This window comes from Rhinolophus ferrumequinum, chromosome 3 (assembly GCF_004115265.2).
Source record: "Rhinolophus ferrumequinum isolate MPI-CBG mRhiFer1 chromosome 3, mRhiFer1_v1.p, whole genome shotgun sequence".
NCBI classification, from domain to species: Eukaryota; Metazoa; Chordata; class Mammalia; order Chiroptera; family Rhinolophidae; genus Rhinolophus; species Rhinolophus ferrumequinum.
In genome coordinates, this window is record NC_046286.1 from 13,625,117 (window position 1) to 13,645,087 (window position 19,971).

General features: G+C 36.5%; 1 protein-coding gene across 1 annotated transcript in view; it reads left to right on the forward strand.

The window, feature by feature from the left end:
* CDC5L (cell division cycle 5 like) overlaps window positions 1-19,695 on the forward strand; it is a 46,760-nt gene extending 27,065 nt beyond the window's left edge. Inside the window, exons 14-16 of the mRNA XM_033100555.1 lie at window positions 173-370; window positions 11,083-11,295; window positions 12,049-19,695. Coding sequence (XP_032956446.1) covers window positions 173-370; window positions 11,083-11,295; window positions 12,049-12,153 — 516 coding nt within the window. The 3' untranslated portion in view covers window positions 12,154-19,695. The remainder of the gene's footprint in view (window positions 1-172; window positions 371-11,082; window positions 11,296-12,048) is intronic.
* Window positions 19,696-19,971: the final 276 nt, after the last annotated feature.

Consider the following 19,971-nt stretch of genomic DNA (forward strand, 5'->3'; position numbering starts at 1 on the left):
GGCTTCTTCATTCCTTTTGCTTAGGTGTTGTTCCCCTCTTCCAAAAAACCCCCAGTCAACCAGAACGCCTTTCCTTTGCCCAAAGAAGGAGGAAAAACTAGTCTTTTATAGCTTTCTGTTGATGGCAAGTATTTCTAGTACTCAAACTTACTGAAATTATTATTGTAAACAGGCCCAGGACGTTCTGGTACAGGAGATGGAAGTGGTAAAACAAGGTATGAGCCATGGAGAACTCTCAAGTGAAGCTTACAACCAGGTGTGGGAAGAATGCTACAGTCAAGTTTTATATCTCCCTGGGCAGAGCCGCTATACACGGGCCAACCTAGCAAGCAAAAAGGACCGAATTGAGTCACTTGAAAAGCGGCTTGAGGTTGGTATCCTTCTAACATTCTAATTTAAATGTACTTTGACTGAAATAACCAAATAATGCCACTGGAAACAACTTCAGAAAATTAGACCTGAGGTGATTTGCCTGTGCAGTTCTTGAGGGAAAACTACACTGAAGTGTTTGATCTTCTTTGGCCTTCTTTGTTGGATTTTTCGGTTGCTGGCCTTCCTGATAGAGTGCCCTCCAAGTTGGCCACAGGTCAGTCAGAACCTTTTAGACGTGGGAACAAGGAGCCAAGAAGTTAACACGAGGCATTTGAAACAGTATAAATCAGTGCTGGAGTAAATTGTTTTCTCTAAGAAGGGATCTCAGTGGTACCAAGGAGCCTTTCTTCTATAGCCAAAAGAGCACATTTACAAAACTTTGATACCTTTTTGTGCATCCTCTGATTTCCTGTGATTTTTTTTTTACAGAGAGCGCCGAGTTGGGTTATCTAGACAATGGCTTCCATGGTTTTTCATGTCTGTGAAAATGTTGAAATGTACTAGATGGGAGTTTCATGACATGTGGTTTCTTAATATAGTCTGCATTTTTTGAATTCCAGAATCTGTGTAGGCATTTTGCCGATGGCATGGAGATTGTGGTTCATAGACCCCCCAGACTGCCTCGTGGATTCTTTTCCTTTTCCTTTTTTTTTTTTTTAAAAATTAAAATTTGTTGGGGTGACAGTGGTCAACAAAACTACATAGATTTCAAGTGTTACAATTCTATATATATAATACATCATCTACATATTGCATTATGTGGTCACCACCCGGCGTCAGTTCTTCCATCAGAGTATATTTGACCCCCTTCACCCTCTTCTACCATCTCCCCTCCGCCTTACCCTCCGGTCACCACTAAACGGTTGTCTGTGTGCCTTGTGGATTCTTACTGGTGGTCTTCTGGGATGTTTCTGAGGCCAAAACGGAATGGGGAGTAAAAAGGAGTGCTTCAGGCAGTCACATGCAGAAAATGGCCTCAGTTTTCTCTTAGGTGATTATCAGTTCTCTTTACAGAAAGCGGATTTGAAAATATTTTAATTCAGAGTTAAAATTAAAAAATGGTAGCATCTTTGGGGAGGTTGGGGCTGTTGTGGGGCTAGGGAACCCAGCAGGAAAAATTGGTATCTTGTAATTTGCAATGATTCTAAGTCTTAATTTTACCTTTAAGATCATATGTGTAGGCACATGGTGTTTAATGCCTGTGAGCCTCTTTTTATCATTTAGGGAGAAATCAGAGTTTCTTTCTAAAGTAATTCTCATGAAATCCTAGCAGTCTAGTGCTACTGGTTACTCTTAGTTGTATTAGTGACTTCCAGCAGGGGGTGCTGTTGCTCTGTGTTTTAATTCACAGTTAAAGTGAGGGAAAGTAGAATATCAGTGGTTAAATTTTAAGTTATGTTTTCTGTTGTGTAGGCTTCATTTCTTATAAGTGGTAGTTAGCAGTGTAATTCTGATCTAAGGTCAGTATCATAGTTGATTGGAAAGCTATTTGGAAAGCTTTCTTGTAACATTTATATATAAATACTTAGGTCTCTCACTTAGTTTGAAAATCTTCTCATTTGAGGTCGGTAAACTCTTTCTGTCTCAAATGGTAAGGACATTTTGTGCCGTTTAAAATGTTAAAAAACAGTTTTTCCCTAAATCTCATTTACTTTGTTGAGGCACTAACTTTCATGACAGCAAATAAATGTGTCACAAAGTGAGTGGTGCCATAAAGTACAGTGATTTTTATTTCTATGTTGAATTGGTCTTGTGAGTTTTGAAGGGAAAAGTACAGAAAGAACCACTGCTGTTCTTTAGGAGATTTATTTGGGTCGTTTATGAGCAACCATTAAAAACATGTGGTTCTCTTTGTTCAGTTCAGTACCAGGAACTGAAATCTTCCGTTGAACTATTTTTGTTGAAGGATTGGTGATTTTGGAAGAATATTCATAAAACAGTCTGAAGTAATTTTTCTTTTCTTGACTCCTGGATAACTTACTTTGTTGTTTACCCAACTAGTTACTTTTAAAGAATATGTAATCAAAACCTCTAATTTAGTAAACTATGCTTATTTCAAATGAAAGTTCATTAAATCTTTAAAAAAGAAGAAAAGAGACCCAAAAACCCAAATAAACAAATCCCCTATTTTATTTGTATCCATCCCTAATTCAGAACTAGGTTTGTCTTAGCTTATTTTAGTTTTTGAAGACACAATTCTACTGGTTTGAAATACATAAATATTTTATTTCAATTGTGGTAATTCTTTCATCATTTCAGTTGATTGCTAAATTATAAACATTATTCAGAGTTTGTTGTGGGAAGGAACTCCAGTTGTATTATGTAAACTAAATGCTATACTGAAATTATCCTTTCCACTCTTAGGTTCAGGGACATATGCCTTTCTGTGCAAGTATAGTACGCCATGGCTGCCAGTGTGTTTGAGTTTTGCTGCCATGAACTTTGGAACAGTGAATTTAAATTATGGCCCTATCACAGCATATCAAGCAAGATGAAATCCAGCTTTGTCGTGGTTGGTGTCTCCTAAATGGATTAAAAAAATATGCCCTGAGGTTTATGTTGGAGCTTGTCTTTGAGCCATTACTCATGATTAATATTTGAAACTTAGAACTTAAATGAAAATCCTTAAGATACTCATTTAAAACTAAGAGAACCATCTTAGATTTTATGTAGAATATGGTGGGTGGTGCAAGGAGTCTGTTAAATAAATAGAACCAGAATGTAGTCACGGGTCAGAAGTAAGTGAGAAAGACTTCTGAATTATAGCCAAGTCCATGTATTTTGTTCTGCTTTGGAGGCAGAATTAATTTTAGAACCTTGCCAGACATTTGTGTGTAAAAGAAGGCAGCAGCAGCACACAGAACTGACAGCTAATATCAGAACAGGAAAAGTCAGAAAGCACAGCATGTTGAGGCCATTTAAATATGGTGGCAAAACGCCCTGTGTATTTTCATAGCTTCTGTAAGGACATTCTGAGTGTATGGTCGGAAGGTACAGCGATTGTTGTTTATAGTGATACACCAAATAAGTAAGAGAAGCTTCCTTTCTGTTCAGTGTCATGTTTTTAAAAAGAGGGATGGCTATAATAGGTAAGTTTTCACCAAAGGGGTTAAAAATTAAAGAGCTTTCGTACTTTATTTAATCCCATGTCCGTTGACTATTACTGAGCATCTACTATGTGCCAGCCCGTTCTAGGCCCTGGCGATACAGCAGGAAACAGGGCAGATGAGTGCTCCACTCCTGTGGACTTCAGTTATCTGGAAACCGCTTAATGTGGAGAACCTCATTTTCTGACGATGCCAGATAAATGAGTCATTACTGTATTTGGGAAGTGCAAATAGAATGTGAAGTGTTCTAATTTGTTTCCACTTTAAGTGGAAATAGGAAATCGTCTGAAGACATAATTATTTTAAGTGAAATAATTTCCAGTAGGTGCAAAAGTGAAATGAGAAGTCTGAATTTAGGCCTGCTATTAAATTTAATAGTATTTGAAATAGTATCTAAACTGCTGTGTTGAGGAAGTTTGGCTGAAAAGTAGATTTTGTCATGTTAGCTATAAAAATGGGAAGGCTTTCCTTAGAGGTGGAAACTAGGTCCAGAAGTAATACTTCTCCCTGTATTTTATTGGCACAGTCAACTTAGTCAAGAAATATTATGTAACACTGACTTCTTGGAAATAAAATAACTTAAAGAACACAGATAACACATTTAAAATCCTTCTCAGTGTATTTGTAGAACTCGGTGAGGACCCCTTCCTTTACTGAATGGTTATATTTCAGCAAAAGTGGCTGCACAATGGATACCATTTTCTCAGTGATTTTTGTTATAAAGTCAGATGTTTTTACACAGGAAAAATATCCCCTTCATATTTTTAGGGTAAGGATTAGTTAGTGGGCAGTTCTGGGTGGAGGACTGTATGTTGTGTCTCAGCAGGGCTATACTTATATTCCCTTGTGGGTGTATGGGGGTGGTGGCATGGGGTGCAGGAGAGAGGTTCCCAGTACTTTGGAATGCTGTTTCTCAAATTCTGTCTGCTCCGCCATGACCCTTAAAAGCATGGGCAGATTTCTTGGTTGTTTCTAGCCAGGAGTCCAGAGCTGGACCAGAGATCTCTTTGGTACAACCATGTTGCTTCTGTTATGTCTCAACATTGAGTTGAACTTGTTTCTTGCAGTTTGTGTTTCTTTTCCTAGTTTATGCAGAGGTGAAGTACTGTTGGTATTACTTTGTTTAGTACATCACTGTTTCTTGGAAAGGTTTTTCTTAAGGTTTTGCCTTGTTGCTTAGCATGCTTTGCAGGGATGCATTCTGCAGTTGTGAACTCTGAGAGATGCTGACCAGAATCACTTTCTTGGACCTGCATCTCATTAATAAGAGAAGGTTCCCTGATAAAACTTAATGCTAGTGAGCAGTATAGAGATTAAAGGAGAGTCACTCCTGGACTCTTGTTTACAAACATTTCGATGGTGGAATCACATCTTTACAACTACAGGATCATGTTGCTGAGTGATGGAGTGGAGCTGCCATGAATTCTGTATTTATTTGGGGCCTTCCTCAACCTGGGTTTCCAGTGGTATAAGGTTATATTCTGGGCCCCTCAAGCAAGAGTTTCAGTGAGGGATGCTCTGAATGTTTCTGAACCCCATGGTAACAGACTTTAACTGAAGACAGTATTGGAGACCCAAGGATAATGTGTTTATTTTGGAATTACTTAAACTTAGTAACCTTAACAAACTTAGTGAGTTTGAAAGTAACAATTACACTTTTATAAGTCCCATACAGCCCCCTTTTGTAATGACCCAAGGAAACACTTATGGTTCCACTGATTCATCTCCTGGGGACCATCAGTTTTCCACTGGTCTCTGGCCAGTCTTTTTTAGACAGTTTCTCTTCTATGCATTTAAAAAAATAACATTTGTAGGGCATTTTTCTAAAAATAATACCTGTACTTTGTAGAAAATTTAAAAAGACATTTAAAAAATGAAGAAAAGAGCCTATCATTTAGACATAATCACCTTAAACATTTTGCAGGGGTGTGTGTGTGTGTGTGTGTGTGTGTGTGTGTGTGTGTGTGTGTGTGTGTGTGTGTGTGTATTTATATTTATATGTATGTGTACATATATGATTAAATATAGGAAAAAGATTACTGTGTACATACATATGTGTGGGTGAAAGGAGGAAGGTGTTTAAAATTGGGGTCATATAGTATTTTGTTCCATTTAACAGTATGATACTATAAATATTATTAAAAAATAAAAAGAAACCTGATCACTTGCTCTCATTTAAAGTTGATGGCAAAGATTAGCTTTGGTGAAATCTCCAAATAATTCCAGGAGTTATATTCTGCCCAACTTCTTGAAAAGTTGTCAAGTAACTTTTTATATCCTGTAAAAATTTTCTGAGATGTTTGTTTTCCTATCGTTTTATAGCTTGTTAAGAATAAAAGAATTAGGAATTTAAAAATACAAGCTGGGAAAAGTAAAAGCTTTTCTGAAGTGGCAAAATTCTCATATGTAGCTATTCAGGGTTATTGTCTAAGTCAGAGAGAGAATGATGGGCAGAGCCATTAATTAAGATCTTATTTACATGTGTCTAGAATAATTTGTTTTTCAGGGAACTGTCTGGTGGCATTAAGCCATTTAGTCCCACAGCTGGAATTTCTTCAGGCATGTTTGTGGTTCGGGAGCTGAGGCAGGGAGGACTTGCAGTTTATTAGCAGTGGTTTGGCCTCAAGTGTTGGACTTTCAAGCAGGACACGACTGCATAGCTTCATCACTTAGTGGCTGCGTGGCCCAGCACAAGTTACTTAACCTCTCTGGGTCGCAGATTTTCTCACCTATAAAATTTGGGTAGGTAATAGTTTTCATCTCAGGGAAGTGAGAGTTTGAGATAATGTCAGATTAAATGAGATACCGGCTGCCTAGCAAATAGCAAGTTTTAGTGAATGGGAATTCTCTCCCATGTCTCTTCAGGTCTGGTTCACCCTTAGTGTTATTGGAATGGGATAACCTTGGTTTGATGCTTTGAGGAATCAAGAAGTAACTTCACCTTGGGCAGCAGGGTGGCTAAGTTTTTATTCTATACATTTTGATGAATGTCTGAAATTTGAGACATGGGTCAATTTTAGGAGAAGCAGCAATCAGATTTTGGTTAGTGTAAATGGATCTCATGTAACTGGATTTTAATTTAACATTTCATATATAAATTTTCGTGTGTTGAAATAGTTGACATACATGTTAATGTCTCCATTATATTTAATTGTATTGATGGTTCATGGTTTGTGGTGTACAATCTTAAAATAATTAGCCTTTAGAGTAGATACCGAATTTGAATTATAAAAAAACTTTCATTTTGGGAATTTAAAAATGCACCCAGAAGTAGACTGGTGTAATGAGTCCTCGTGTATTATCACCAACCTGGCAGTCATTAACTTACACCCACTGTTTCATCTACTTGCCCTTCCCCATTATTTTGAAGCAAATTCCAGATACACAAAACAGAATTACGGTGCGTGAAACTGGTCAACGTGGTTTCCCTGCACATTTATATGTAGATATATTCTCATTTAAATTGAATTTTACTCTTTCATTTTGGATGTAGTCAGCTTTAATTATATCAAATGTTGTCCTACTTTAAATTCCTAATAGTTATAATGAACTTGATTTTATTTAGGATTATTAGAAACTTAAAGCACAAACTTCCATTATAACCATATTTTGGAGGCTTGTCTGGTGACAAGTGAACAAAGTACTTAATCCTAGCTCCACTATTAACTTTGTTAGATGTTTTAAGGAGACCATTTGAAGTGTATCTCTAAGTGCATATAAGGATTTGAAAAAAAAGTTTCTTGAAAACTTTCGGTAAATCTGCTATAAATTCAGTGATTTGAAAATCATTGTTTTGGGAGAACTTTTGGTAAATCGGCTAACCAGTAAGATGCAGTTCAAGCTCCTTAAGCTAATACTGTTTTTTCCAAAGTAAGTTGTCCTTTAGGGCAGTTGCTGATGTTTAATTGTATTTTTTTTTTAAGGGCTTAGAAATATGAATCTGAGTCTGGTTCTTCTTGATTCTTTGTATTTTAAGCAATAAGATTTTATCCTCTGTTGGACTTCAGTGCTGCTTCTGTGTGTATAAGTGTAGGTAGTTCTGTCCTGTGTATGCACGTGCGTTTAATGCTTGAGATTTATTGGCTAGAAAAAGGCCAGACTTTTTAGATTAGTTTTTTTCCTCCTAAAGTGCATTGAACAGTCATAAGTTGAGCATTTTACAAAGTATACAGATACCTTCCTTCACATTTTAATGATCAGATGGCAGGTGTAAGATAAGTAAGGTATAATGGAATATTAAAAGCTATATTCTATTTCTTCTTTCTACTTTTAGTGACTAACTTTATATAGTTTGACTACATTAATTTTTCCCTGTACTTAAATTTTTTTTGGTAGAATTTATTTCCATATTTGCTTGGACTCTTAACACAATATTTGAGTCCAGACTTTTATAAAGCTCGAACTAAGTAAAACTGTTGGCATTAAATGGAAGCTAACAACTTTGCAGTTTCGAAGGCTTTGGTCGTTTGGGAATAATAAGTGAGTCAACTGTGTGAGGTGAGGTAATTCCCAGGTATAAGGTACCAGTCATACTAACTGTGCCTTGGTGACTAGTTAAACTATTATGCTGTTACACCAGACTGGAAATTGAATATCCATGGAGTGCAGCATACAGCTAATTGAATTATCTTAACCTATGAAAATGTCAATTTGTATGATTAATTTTTAGAAAGTAAAAAAACCCAACAATAAAGAACACTATATGCAACAACAGGGATGGACCTAGAGGTATTATGCTAAGTGAGATAAGTCAGACAGAGAGACAAACACCAAATGATCACACATGTGGAATCTGAAAAACAAAACAAAACAAAACAAATGAACAAAGAAAGTAGAAGCAGACCCATAGATGCAGAGAACCAACTGATGGCTGCTACAGGGGAGGGTGTTGGGGGGATGAGAAAAGAAAAAGGTAGATTCTGACGGAGATTGCATTGAACCCGCAGATCAGTTTGGGGATATTGCCATCTCAGTATGAAATCTTAAGACCCAAGAACATGTGATGTATTCCCACTAATTTAGATTTCCTTTAAAAAGGAAGCCTGTTTTGTAAGAAATGCCATCTTCCTTATCACTCCTGGCCATCTTTCAAAAAAAATAACATTTTAATACATAAAAAAACCTCAAAACCACTATATGTATTAATTTGAAATTCTGTGCCGTTCAGGTTTTTGGAATGTGTATTTGAATCCACATGTAATTAGAGTATCAGATGTCGGTATTCTTAGAATATGCTGAATTATAGTATAAGGAACTTGATGCAACTCATGGTTTTAGTTTTTCACTTACTGGGAATGAGAACTTTTTGGTAGGTCTAGTTAAGAGAAAACAGCTGATAACCTAGCTTCTGTAATGACAGTGGCTGAAACGGGATTTTTCTATCCTGATTGCCTATTCGAATCATTTGGGGGCTTTAAAAATATAGAGGTCTAAGACCATTTAAATAGGGGTCTGTAGGTTTAGGGCACTGGCACTGGTAGATTTTTAAAAGCCCTACAGGTAATTCTGAAGTTTATTATAATAGGGGTTGAAAACCACTGGCTTGAAAAGACATGCTCCATTCATGTTACTTGGTGCGGTGGTCTTCAAGGGGCAAACTGCTCCCTTAAAATAAGCAGCAGTTGTTTTTTCCCAGCTTTATTTCCAGGAAGGGGTCCATGTCATTTTTTTATTCAGGTTGGAATTATGAAGACAGTATTAAAGCCTCATCCTTAGTCCCTTGGTCCATCAGAGAGGAGAGCGGAAATGGTTAATGAAGTGGAGACACAGGTTAAATAACTTGTATCAGCTCAGAACACTGGGTGGCAGTGCTGGTGGAAGGAGTAACTTACTCTTTCTTACACACTGCTGTGCTGCATGGCTTCCCCCAGTATTTCCTGCCGTAACACATCATTGCCATGGGACGAACTAAAATGCTGAAGATCTGATTGGTTTTAAAAGAGCTTTATGTACATTAATTTTAGATGAATCTCACAGTGTGAAGGCACACACATGCAACGTGTCCTCCCGCCTCCCCCCTTCCCAAAGGCGTATTTGACTTGTAATAAACAAAGTTGGAGATGGGTAGGTATGAAGTGCTGTTTTTCAAAAGTACTTTATATTTTGAGGAACACTTTAGTGTTTGATGTTCTTCTTACATATTCTAACTACATAAAGCATTGAGATTGACATCTTTGTTTTTAATCAGTTGTTATGCATTTGTAGGATGTTTCAGAGTTGTTATCATGGAAAGCTACGTGTTTGTTTTGGAATTATATTATTTCTAAATATTTAAAAGACATCCTGTGTACAGTTTTCGTATCAGCCTTTTTGCACGTGACGTTTTCCCCTGGTACCTTCTCTGCTCATTTACTGCCACCCCTACATTTAGTATCAGAAAAGTATTTATGTTTTCACACTGTCTCCTCTGTTATATGTGCTCTCAGTTACATTATTATGAATCACAGAGTATCATTTGGATGTCCATTACGCTGAAACTACATAGTTTTGATTTCCTATGGATGCCACTTGATGGAATCGGTTTGACAGAGCGGGAGGTGGGAGAGAGGGCAGAGAGAGAAAGTAAACTGACGGAGGGGAGGAAAGGAGGAGCAGATAGAAAGGAACCAACACAGATTTAATAATTATTCCTAAAGCTTTGACCTCAATTCCTAAAGCCTTGACACAATTATGTTGTGTGTTGAAAACGAGCATTTGCAGATCACTTTATTAAAATATGAACCGATTATATTGTGAGACCTAAGAATATCCACCTAGAGGAGGTGTTACACCCGTGAGATGCTGCATTACACACCTGCGCCATTCTCGTCCGCCTCTCATTGGACCTTCTCAGCTGGGGCTTCCTCTGCCCCTGGGCCTCAGCTTTAGAATTTTGTTCAAATCTTTCTTCTGTTAATTGTCCCTGTTCTTCTGTAAGTTTATACATTTTTACATCTTTCCCCCAATTTTAGAATGATCTGAGGAGGCAGCCCACCTGTGCTTAACATACATATTTAATAGGAAAACTGTCATTTCTCTTCATTTAATGGTGTTCTTTCAGTCTTCAAAAATTAAAAAAAAATTTTTGTTTCCAAATGTGATACTTTCCTTAATATGTTGTATGCTAAATTTAGGATTATTACATTATAAAAATAACCGAGTAATTTTAAAGGTTGAGGGGTTTTGTTTTGATCACAAGTATGGTACATCAATTGGATATTATTTGGTTATTAAAAATGTACTACATGTGTAATGTAGAAGTACATTTTTGAGATATAGGTGGTAAAGATGGGTCTCTGCCAGTTCCAGAATCAGTGCAGATTGGTGATAGCAGAAGTTATTTTCAGAAGTAGAGATTAGTTTTTACCATACTGTGAAATTCAAGCATGCTTTGAGATTGAACCATGGGTGAAGTTATTATAAATAGATTATTTGGGACTAACCTGTAAAACCCTTTAGATGCAAGACAGACTCTTTTTAAGCCTAATTTTGTGTTACGGTAGCTGAAGTATAAGGGACTCTAATGTACTTTCTTGAGGCAGTCGATGAACCAGTAGCGCCTTTTTAGTCCGTTATTTAGCCTGCTTTTCTCATGTATACTGATGTGATCCCTCCCAACCTCCAGATAAATAGGGGTCACATGACGACAGAAGCCAAGAGAGCTGCAAAGATGGAGAAGAAGATGAAAATTTTGCTTGGGGGTTACCAGTCTCGTGCTATGGGGCTCATGAAACAGTTGAATGACTTATGGGACCAGATTGAGCAGGCTTACTTAGAGTTACGCACTTTTGAAGAACTCAAGAAACATGAAGATTCTGCTATTCCCCGGAGGCTAGAGGTAACATTGCCTGGCCGCAGTGCTTAGAAAGAGCTGCAAAGGCTTATGCAGCGCTTTGCTTTTCTCGTCCTCTTCCTGTTCAGGCTGTCTTCTGAAGTTGATACTATCTGGCTTCTTTCAGTGAGAACCTAAACTTTTTGACTTTCTGATCTGGAATTGCCCGGGTGTAGATGGACAGACCAGGCCAGTGGTGGATACAAAGGCTTTCCTTTGACTCATTTTCTGTTTTGTATAGAGATACATTATGAAATGGAATAAGTAACCTTGGGATTTGTCCCACTGAAAGTTAATTGCATCCCATTCAGACAGCTCTCCGAGGTACATTAAATCAGTGTCTTTTTGTTTAGTAACGTAGGATGCTGGGAATATAGCTAGTCATTCCAAAGCATCAAATTCCTTTGGTTTGACTTTGTTTCTCAAGTGACATGATAGCCCCTGCCCAGATAAAGGGCTGTCAGGGCTGATTTAAGTACATTTGTGGGGAGTGCTAAGACAAGAATGGCTTGTTTATTTGCTGTAGAAGCAGAGATTTGACAAAAAGACGGTAGTCATTCATATGACCAAAGAATGGCTGGAATCGTACTTGTTTTAGCAAAAGTAGTTGCTATTTTTGTTTCTCATAGGGGAATACTTGCCTCTTAAGAGTCAGGACTCAACTCCGCTGTTTGCAAGATGATAAAGTACCATACGATTTTTAAAAATTTCAGTGTGCTTACAGATGAAATAATTATTTAATATTTTTGTTTCTTCAAGTGTCTAAAAGAAGATGTCCAGCGACAGCAGGAAAGAGAAAAGGAGCTTCAGCATAGGTACGCCGACTTGCTGCTGGAGAAGGAGACTTTAAAGGCCAAATTCTGAAGCACAGTTTATGTTCTGTCACAAGATGAATTAATTGCTGGTTTTCCTGCTCTGGAAGGCTGAAACCGATGTTTATCTTCATTGACAAATTTGCCCATGATTGGTGGTTTTTCAGTTGTTTATTTTAAATGATATCGATCTTACACATTCTATGTATAAAGACTTTAATTCTACAGGACATTTTAGGGTTTAAATTATTAAGACGATCATTCTTGTAGCAGTGTCATACTTGCAAAAATTTTTTTAGTTTCGGCCTTTATTTTAAAAGCCTGATTTTAAAGTGCTGCCTGTGAGTACATTCTTGAATAAAAACAAAATATAAAAAATGGAGAATGTAGCTTTTTGTCTGAAGTAATTAGATACTTAGGGTACCCACAAACCAGGGAATATGTACACTGTGTTAAATTTAATGAGTAACTTTTGGGTAATCAAAATGGTGATCCAGTATCTTAAATCCTTAAGAGGCAATCATTCTGTGGTTTTGTTAGTTTTGACTGTTTTAGCATAGAATAGTCTATATACTGACAAGATTAACTTTTTAATACCTAATTTTTTTTTTTTTCAGTGTAACTTTAGGAAAGATCTTTTCTCTGCTCAGCTGCTTACACAGTTTACGGATTAGGACTAAAAAGATTTAATTTTTCTTGACCTGTTATTTTCTTGTAAATATTTTTTTGACAAAGGTATTTTAAAGAGTAATTTCAACAAGGCTGTCAAACTATTAAAGCTCTGTATTTATCTTAAGTCAATCACACACATGTAGAATTTGGGGAATGGAAGGGTAGAGGTGGGAAGATCTAATTTTATGCAGTTCATATTAAATCATTTAGGATAGTATTAGTTGGCTGTAAGTTCAGTATAAGCCAGCAATGTGTTAGACTTAAACAAAATAGTTTGCCCAATCGTAGAATATACTAGGGCCTTAAAAGGGAGGGAGGGACATTCATTCATCAGATATTTATTCACTATATACCCAGTGTCAAGAGTCCTGGGGATAGAGCAGTGAACAAAATAGGCATGGTTCCTGTTTTGTGGAGCCTACACAGTCCACTGAGAATGACAGACAGTAACTAAGAGTCAAATGTTTACTGAGTGACTCTTACATGCCAGGCACTTATTGATGTGTTGGCGTTGAACAGTTATTAAGACACAGTTCTTGCTCCCATGGAGGTGACATTATTGGGAGAAGTAAACATACAGGGGAAAGTACCAGATCATGAACTCTAGATTCTATGGACGGGATTAAAATAGATGATGGGAAATAGTGACTGGGTGGCTACTTAGGTTGGATGATCAAAGAGCTTTCTAGGGAGGTGACATTTAAGAGGGGATGTGACTGACAGAAGGAGCCATTCTTGTGAGATTCAAGGGAAGAGCAATGCCAGCAGGGTGACGAACTAGCACAAAAGTGTGTGAGGAACAGAAAGGAAGCCAGTGTAGCTAGAGTGTCAAGAAAGGCATTTGTATGAGGCCTGGTTATACAGGGCCGTATTTATAAGGCCACGGTAAGGAATTTGGGTCTTATTCTATGATGGGAAGCTATGAGAAGATTCTAAGCCGAGGAATAATATGATCAGATTTGTTGTAGAAACATCCTGTAGTTATACTGTGTGATGATAACCTCATCAGGCTGAAGGTAGGGAAAGCGGTTAGTTTAGGAACTGATGCAGTAATCCAGGCAAACAGAAGTGACTCCACCTAGGACAGAAGCAGTCCTGATGGAGACGTGGGAAGATCTGAGCAGTAGTAGTTCTGTAGTCTCATCAGACTATAAATGTATATTGTCCTGGTATCCACTCAATTCTAATACCTTTTCTAGTAATTTTGCATGGGTTTTCTAGGAAATACTTGGCTATCATCTGTGAATAATGATGTTTCTTCTACTAGTTTAATTTTTATTGCATAGTTTGTTGGCTGAAATGTTTAGAAAAACGTTAAAGAATGATTATGGTGGTAGACATTCTTGTTTTGTTTCTGATTTTAATGGGAACAGCCAAAGTGTTTTATCCTTAGGTTGGCTGTTTGGAGTCAGATAGTCTTCATCTAGAAAGGAAATTTCCCTCTATTTTCAGTTTTTAAAGAATTTGAATTAGGTATGGCTCTGGAATTTTGTCAGATACACTTTTTGGGTATCTGCGAAGGTGGTCATAGTTTTTTTTTATTTGATTTCTTGATAACATATTAATAAATTTTCCAACATTGAATCATCTTTGAACTCCTAGAATCAGGGAGTTTAATTAAAACATTTTAAAAAAATGATTTAGTTTACTTGCATCTTATATAAACTTGAATTATATGGATTTAAAATCATTGATCTAATAATACTAGTAAACTTTCACTTTGTTTTCAAAATTTGAAGTAATGCATATATTTTTAGCCTAAAAACAACCAAGAATTGCATAATTTCAAAACTGGCCATCTCTGTGCATTGTAAACTGCTCATGCTTTTGCCACATAACAGTGCAACTTTGACTGGTATACATACCATTATCCTTTGTCACTATCCTGTAAAACCCAGGGTTCCCTACCAGCACCACTGTGAGAGCGATTTTGGTGACTATTTTAACATTCACAATTATCATATTCTCTTACAGGCATTCATTAAGTGGTAGTGTTAAAATGTGTTGAAAAGCATGTTCAAGTTTCAGGAACTTTGCGACAGAAATGTGATAAAGATCCAAAAGAAACCACCACTATGAGCAAGAGGTTTTTTTGGAAATATTAGAAAGCATGGTGAGATAAGAAAAAGCAGTCTCAAAGAAAACATATAGTGCAGTGATTATAGACTTAACGCTGTCCATCCTTGTACCCTCTCTATTTTTATGTTTATTTTTCTGGGAAAATTAGTTTTGAAATACGTGATGTCCTTGGGAATGCATTTTTCCTAAAATGTGACTGACTGCCTTATTGGAACTATGGACTTGGATTTCCTAATATTTTACTTGGGAAAATTGCATTTTTGCATGAGTGAGTTTGGTCTTTTTGGGCTATCGTCCAAGTTTTGACATAGGGATTTTGCTAGCTCTGTAAAGCGGATAGGATAACTGTATATATTTTTCTACGCATTAAGCAGTTCCATTATAGCATGGGAGTGATTTGTTCCATGAAAGATTGAAGGACGGTGCTTATAAAACTTTAGAGTTCAGAGCCCTTTTTGGAAATAATTTCTTGATAATTATCACTTTCTTCTGTGACTATTAGTTTGTCTATTTTTAAATTTAATATTTTGTTTTAATGTATATTTCTCCTTTTGTGTTTATTATTTACTAAATTTAGGTAATTTATACTTTCCTAGCAAACTTCATTTTTTGAAATTTAATACATTTATTAGTAGAGAATTTTAACAGAGACTAAGTATTTCTATTAAATTTGCTACTTCCAGATTATAAGAAATTTACCTTCTCTTAGTTCTACCATCATTCCTTTTTTCCTTGATTAGACTTGCTAAAAGTATCTTTTTTCCCCCGTCAAAAAAACTAGTTTGGATTTGCTTGCCAATTGTGATTTTTGTTTTAAAATGTATTAATTTCTTATTTTCTGCTTATTTTTGTTTTCTCTAGAGTTTTTCCCCCTGTAACTTTGAGTCTGATGCTTATTTTTTGTTTTTGTTTATATAGAAATGAATACGTTGAAGGCTTTTGCTTATCTCTAATTTCAAATATATTCACATCCCTGCTATGCTGATGTGTTTTGTTTTCTAAGTAGTTTGTGTTTTGTTCAACAATTAAGAATATTTACAAATTTCTGTGTGATTGGCTTTTTTCTTTTCTTTCTTTTTTTTAAATTTTCTGCTTGTAGGATTTTTACCTTGTGGAAAGAAAATATGGCTTCTGTAGTTTTTGCTTTTTAGAATTTATTGAGGTTTTGAGGCCTAACCTTTTAAAAAAGTGTTCTGTGGATGTTTTTAATGAAGGTTTATTCAATTTGTGTGGGACTGATGACTGTGTATTTAACCACTTTAATTATTCAAATTTTATTTTTCTCTGGTTATAAACTATCATAGCATAATAGTATTGTCTTAAAGTCTTCTATATAGTTATTTCTTTCAATTCCATCTTGTCCAGAGCTTTTGATTTGTACATTTTGATACTGTTATTGAGTGTACAAATGCTTGTGTCTGTTAGGTACAATGCATGAAGACTTACTAGTCTATAAAGTTATTCTTTTTGTCCTATTTATGTTTTTTGCCTTGAATTTTACTTCTTGGATAATAGAATATTTCTCTTTTTTTGTTTATATTTGCTTGATAAATTGTCTATCCTTTTACTTCTATATAATTTTTAATTGTCTCTTAAAACAGCACATCTTGTTAGATTTTATATTTCAACCCATTTGGAGGGTCTTTGCATTTTAGTGGGGGAGTCTGATCCATTAGCTTTTATGTTAATTACTGACTTTGGTCTTCTGTGATCATGCTTTTTGCTTTCTCACTGATTCCTCTCATTTCCTAAATGAACTGTAATTTCCTGGCTTTAATTTTCTTAGTGATTTAGAAAATATACATCCTCTTTTAAATTTTACAAATGATTATGGTATCATTTAGGGTTCAGGAGAAAAAAACCATACCAATAATTTGAACAGGGAAAATTCAATATGAACAATTATTAACTAGTAACGGATTAACCACCAAGAGGGGCCAAGACATCTCTAAAGAATACCAGGACTAGAGGATGTAGGAGCAGCCACTGCTTATAGACAGAGAGAACCCAGGGAAGGGACAAGCTTGGAAGAGCCGTTTCCCTCCCCTCAAGGCTGAGATTCAGATCTCACGGAAGAGGATGTGTGTGGCCCCCTGGGTGGAGAAGTTTGCTCAGGTGCCACAGTTTGAGGTGGCAGGCAGGGTGTCAGGGAAACTCGAGGAAGTCACTTGCAGGGATATCGTTGATACTCTGAGGTGCCAGCAAAACACCAGTGAACGTGTGCCAGTGGCTCTTTCACACATTGCTGGTAGAGAAGCATCCTGCTGGTAAGAAAGTCACATGCTGACAGTGACACTGTAGGAGCAAGCGGGAAAAGCTGTGGAGCCAGGAGCGCGAAGCCCCTTGCAATGTCTCTCCAGTGCCACCTTCGGATAATGCCTTGTGTTGTGTCCACTGGCGAATGAGAAAAGCTTACAGGCTACACAACCAGTCTCAAAGCAGGGCAAAAGGAACAGCTCCTTTGCACCAGGGGAAGGGGACTCTGTTTTCAGTCTTTGGGAAATCTCCAGGGTATGCGTCCTATTTCACTATTCAAGGCTGTTTATTTCATCTGATTATTGTCACTTGTGGCCAATCTTTGGGTTTGGAACCAACTTTTTCATCTCTCTGCCTGGCTTCTTGTGCTTAGAGCATCCCTTGGAAGTGTTTCCTTGTTCCTTACCCTTCCTGCAATCCCGCGTTATTTCGTTGGATCCCCTTTGTTCCACATTTTCAACCAAAGATAAAGACGAGGGGAGTTCAACAATATTATTTTAAAAAGTTTATTTTCATCAGCAGTGTATACATATGTTTTACAAAATCAGATTCTGGGCTGATGATGATGGCTGGAATATTTTTTGGCTTTATGTAGTCTCCACATGAAATCATAGCAACCAACCTCCCCTGGACAACATTTACAAGATAGCTAAATGACAAGATATCCATCCCCAGGAACTCCAAAATACGTGTGGGTGGGGTAACCCACCAGTAGGCACAGGATATGTGTGCTGTCGTCATGTCTGTGCAGCAAAAGTAAGGAGGGCAGTGGAGCATCTGACACACCTAAGAACAGGAGAACCTTAAAGTAGCCAACAGGTATTCATGGAATGAATGGTAGACCAATTGGAGATAAGTGGCTAAAATTGGGAAGGGTTTTGTCCACTGCAGTAGTGGGTGAGCCAAAGGGAGTAAAAGTGTGAAGACAAATTAGCAACCTTGATGATTTAATGTGTTAACGTTTTTTTAGATAGGCCTACACATTTAAAAAAATCTGTCTCATGGCAAGATTTTTTCCTTTGGAAAAAAAATACAACAACTTAGTAATATATGGGTATTACCATTGTCAGCTCTAACATTTGGTAGCCATGTTGACTTGCGCTGTCCAGTATGGTAGCCAGTAGCCACGTGTGACCATCAAGCACTTGAAATGGGGCTGGTTCAAACTGATAATATGCTGTAAGTAACTAGATTTGGAAGACAGTATGAATAATAATAATAAAAAAATCTCTAATGTTGAAATTAGAATTTATTTTTTTTATAAATAGTGTGTTAAATAAAATATTAAAATTAAGTCTACCTGTTTCTTTTAAAACGTGGCTAGTAGAAAATTTAAAATTTCATATGTGGCTTGTATTACATGTCTACTCACAACCCTTTTAATTTTTTTGTTACTGATTTCTAATTTAATTCCATTGTGGTTTGAGAACATACTCTGGATGATTTCAATCTTTTTAAATTTATTGAAACTTGTTTCATGACCCAGCATATGGTCTGTTTTGTTGGATGTTCCTTGTTCACTTGAAAATAATGTGTATTCTGCAGGCTTTAATGTTTTATAACAACCAATTAGATCTCATTGATTGGTAGAGTTCAAGTGTCCTATATCTTTAAATGCTTTTTTTCCTCTCCACTGTCCTGTGAGTTGCTGAAAGAGGTATGTTGAAATCACCAACTGTAATTGTGGATTTGCATGTCTCCAGCTCTGTCTGTTTTTGCTTCTGTTTAGAATGTTTGTTATTGTCTGCATACACACTTAGGGTTATGTTTTCTTGTTGAGTTGTCACTTTTGTCATTATGAAATGTCTTTATGTCTGGCAACATTCTTTGGCCTGAAGCCTATTTTGTCTGATATTAATATTGCTACTCCAGGTTTCACATAGAGTTTTCAAGATGTGTCTTTTTCCATTTTTTTTACTTTTAACCTCTCTGTATCTTTATAGTTAAGGTGGGTTTTTATAGGTATAATGTTGTTGGTTGGGGTGTATCTTAGGCATGTATCTTAGACTGCTTCATATTTCACAGATCACTGAGGCTCTGTTCTTTTTAAATATCATTCCTTTTCCCCTCTGTTCTTCATTTTGTATAGATCATATTGCAGTTTTTCCAGTATTGTACTGATTTTTTTTCCTACAGTGTCTAATTTGTTGTTATTCCTTTGCAGTGAAAATTTCATGTCAGATATTATATTTTTGTCTTTAGCAGTTCCACTTTGTTCTTTTTTTACATAATTTTTCTCTTCATATTTTCCTTTACATCTTTGAGCATATAGAACATGTTTATAATAGGTGTTTTAACGTCCTTATGTGCTAATTGCATCATCTGTCATTTCTGGGTTTATTTCTGTTGACTGATTTTTCTCCTGTTTCCCAGTCATTTTCCAGTTCTTTGCAGGTCAGGTACCTAAGAAGGATGGTACACATTGTGAATGTTGCATTGCTGGCTTTTGTTTCCTTTAAATTATATTGGGTTTTATTCTAGCAGATAGTTAATTTACTTGCAGATCAGTTTAATCCTTTTGAGGCTTGTTTTCAAGCTAAACTATGGCCCATGCCTGTTTTTGTAAATAAAACTTTACTGGAACACAGCCATGCTCACTTGTCTGCTTTCACACTACAACAGCAGAATTGCGAAGTTGTAACAGAGACCATATGGCCTGCAAAGCCTTTAAAATATTTATTGCTTGATCCTTACAGAAAGACTTTGCCTACCCCTGCTCTGGTAAAGTATTTGTTAATTTAAAATGAATTTATAGGCAAATATCTAAAAACTTGCTCAGTTTTAATTTCTACTACAGTAAATATCAATAGATAGGACCCACATAAAAGATTGTCGGGATCCTCAATTTTCAAAAGTGGAGAGG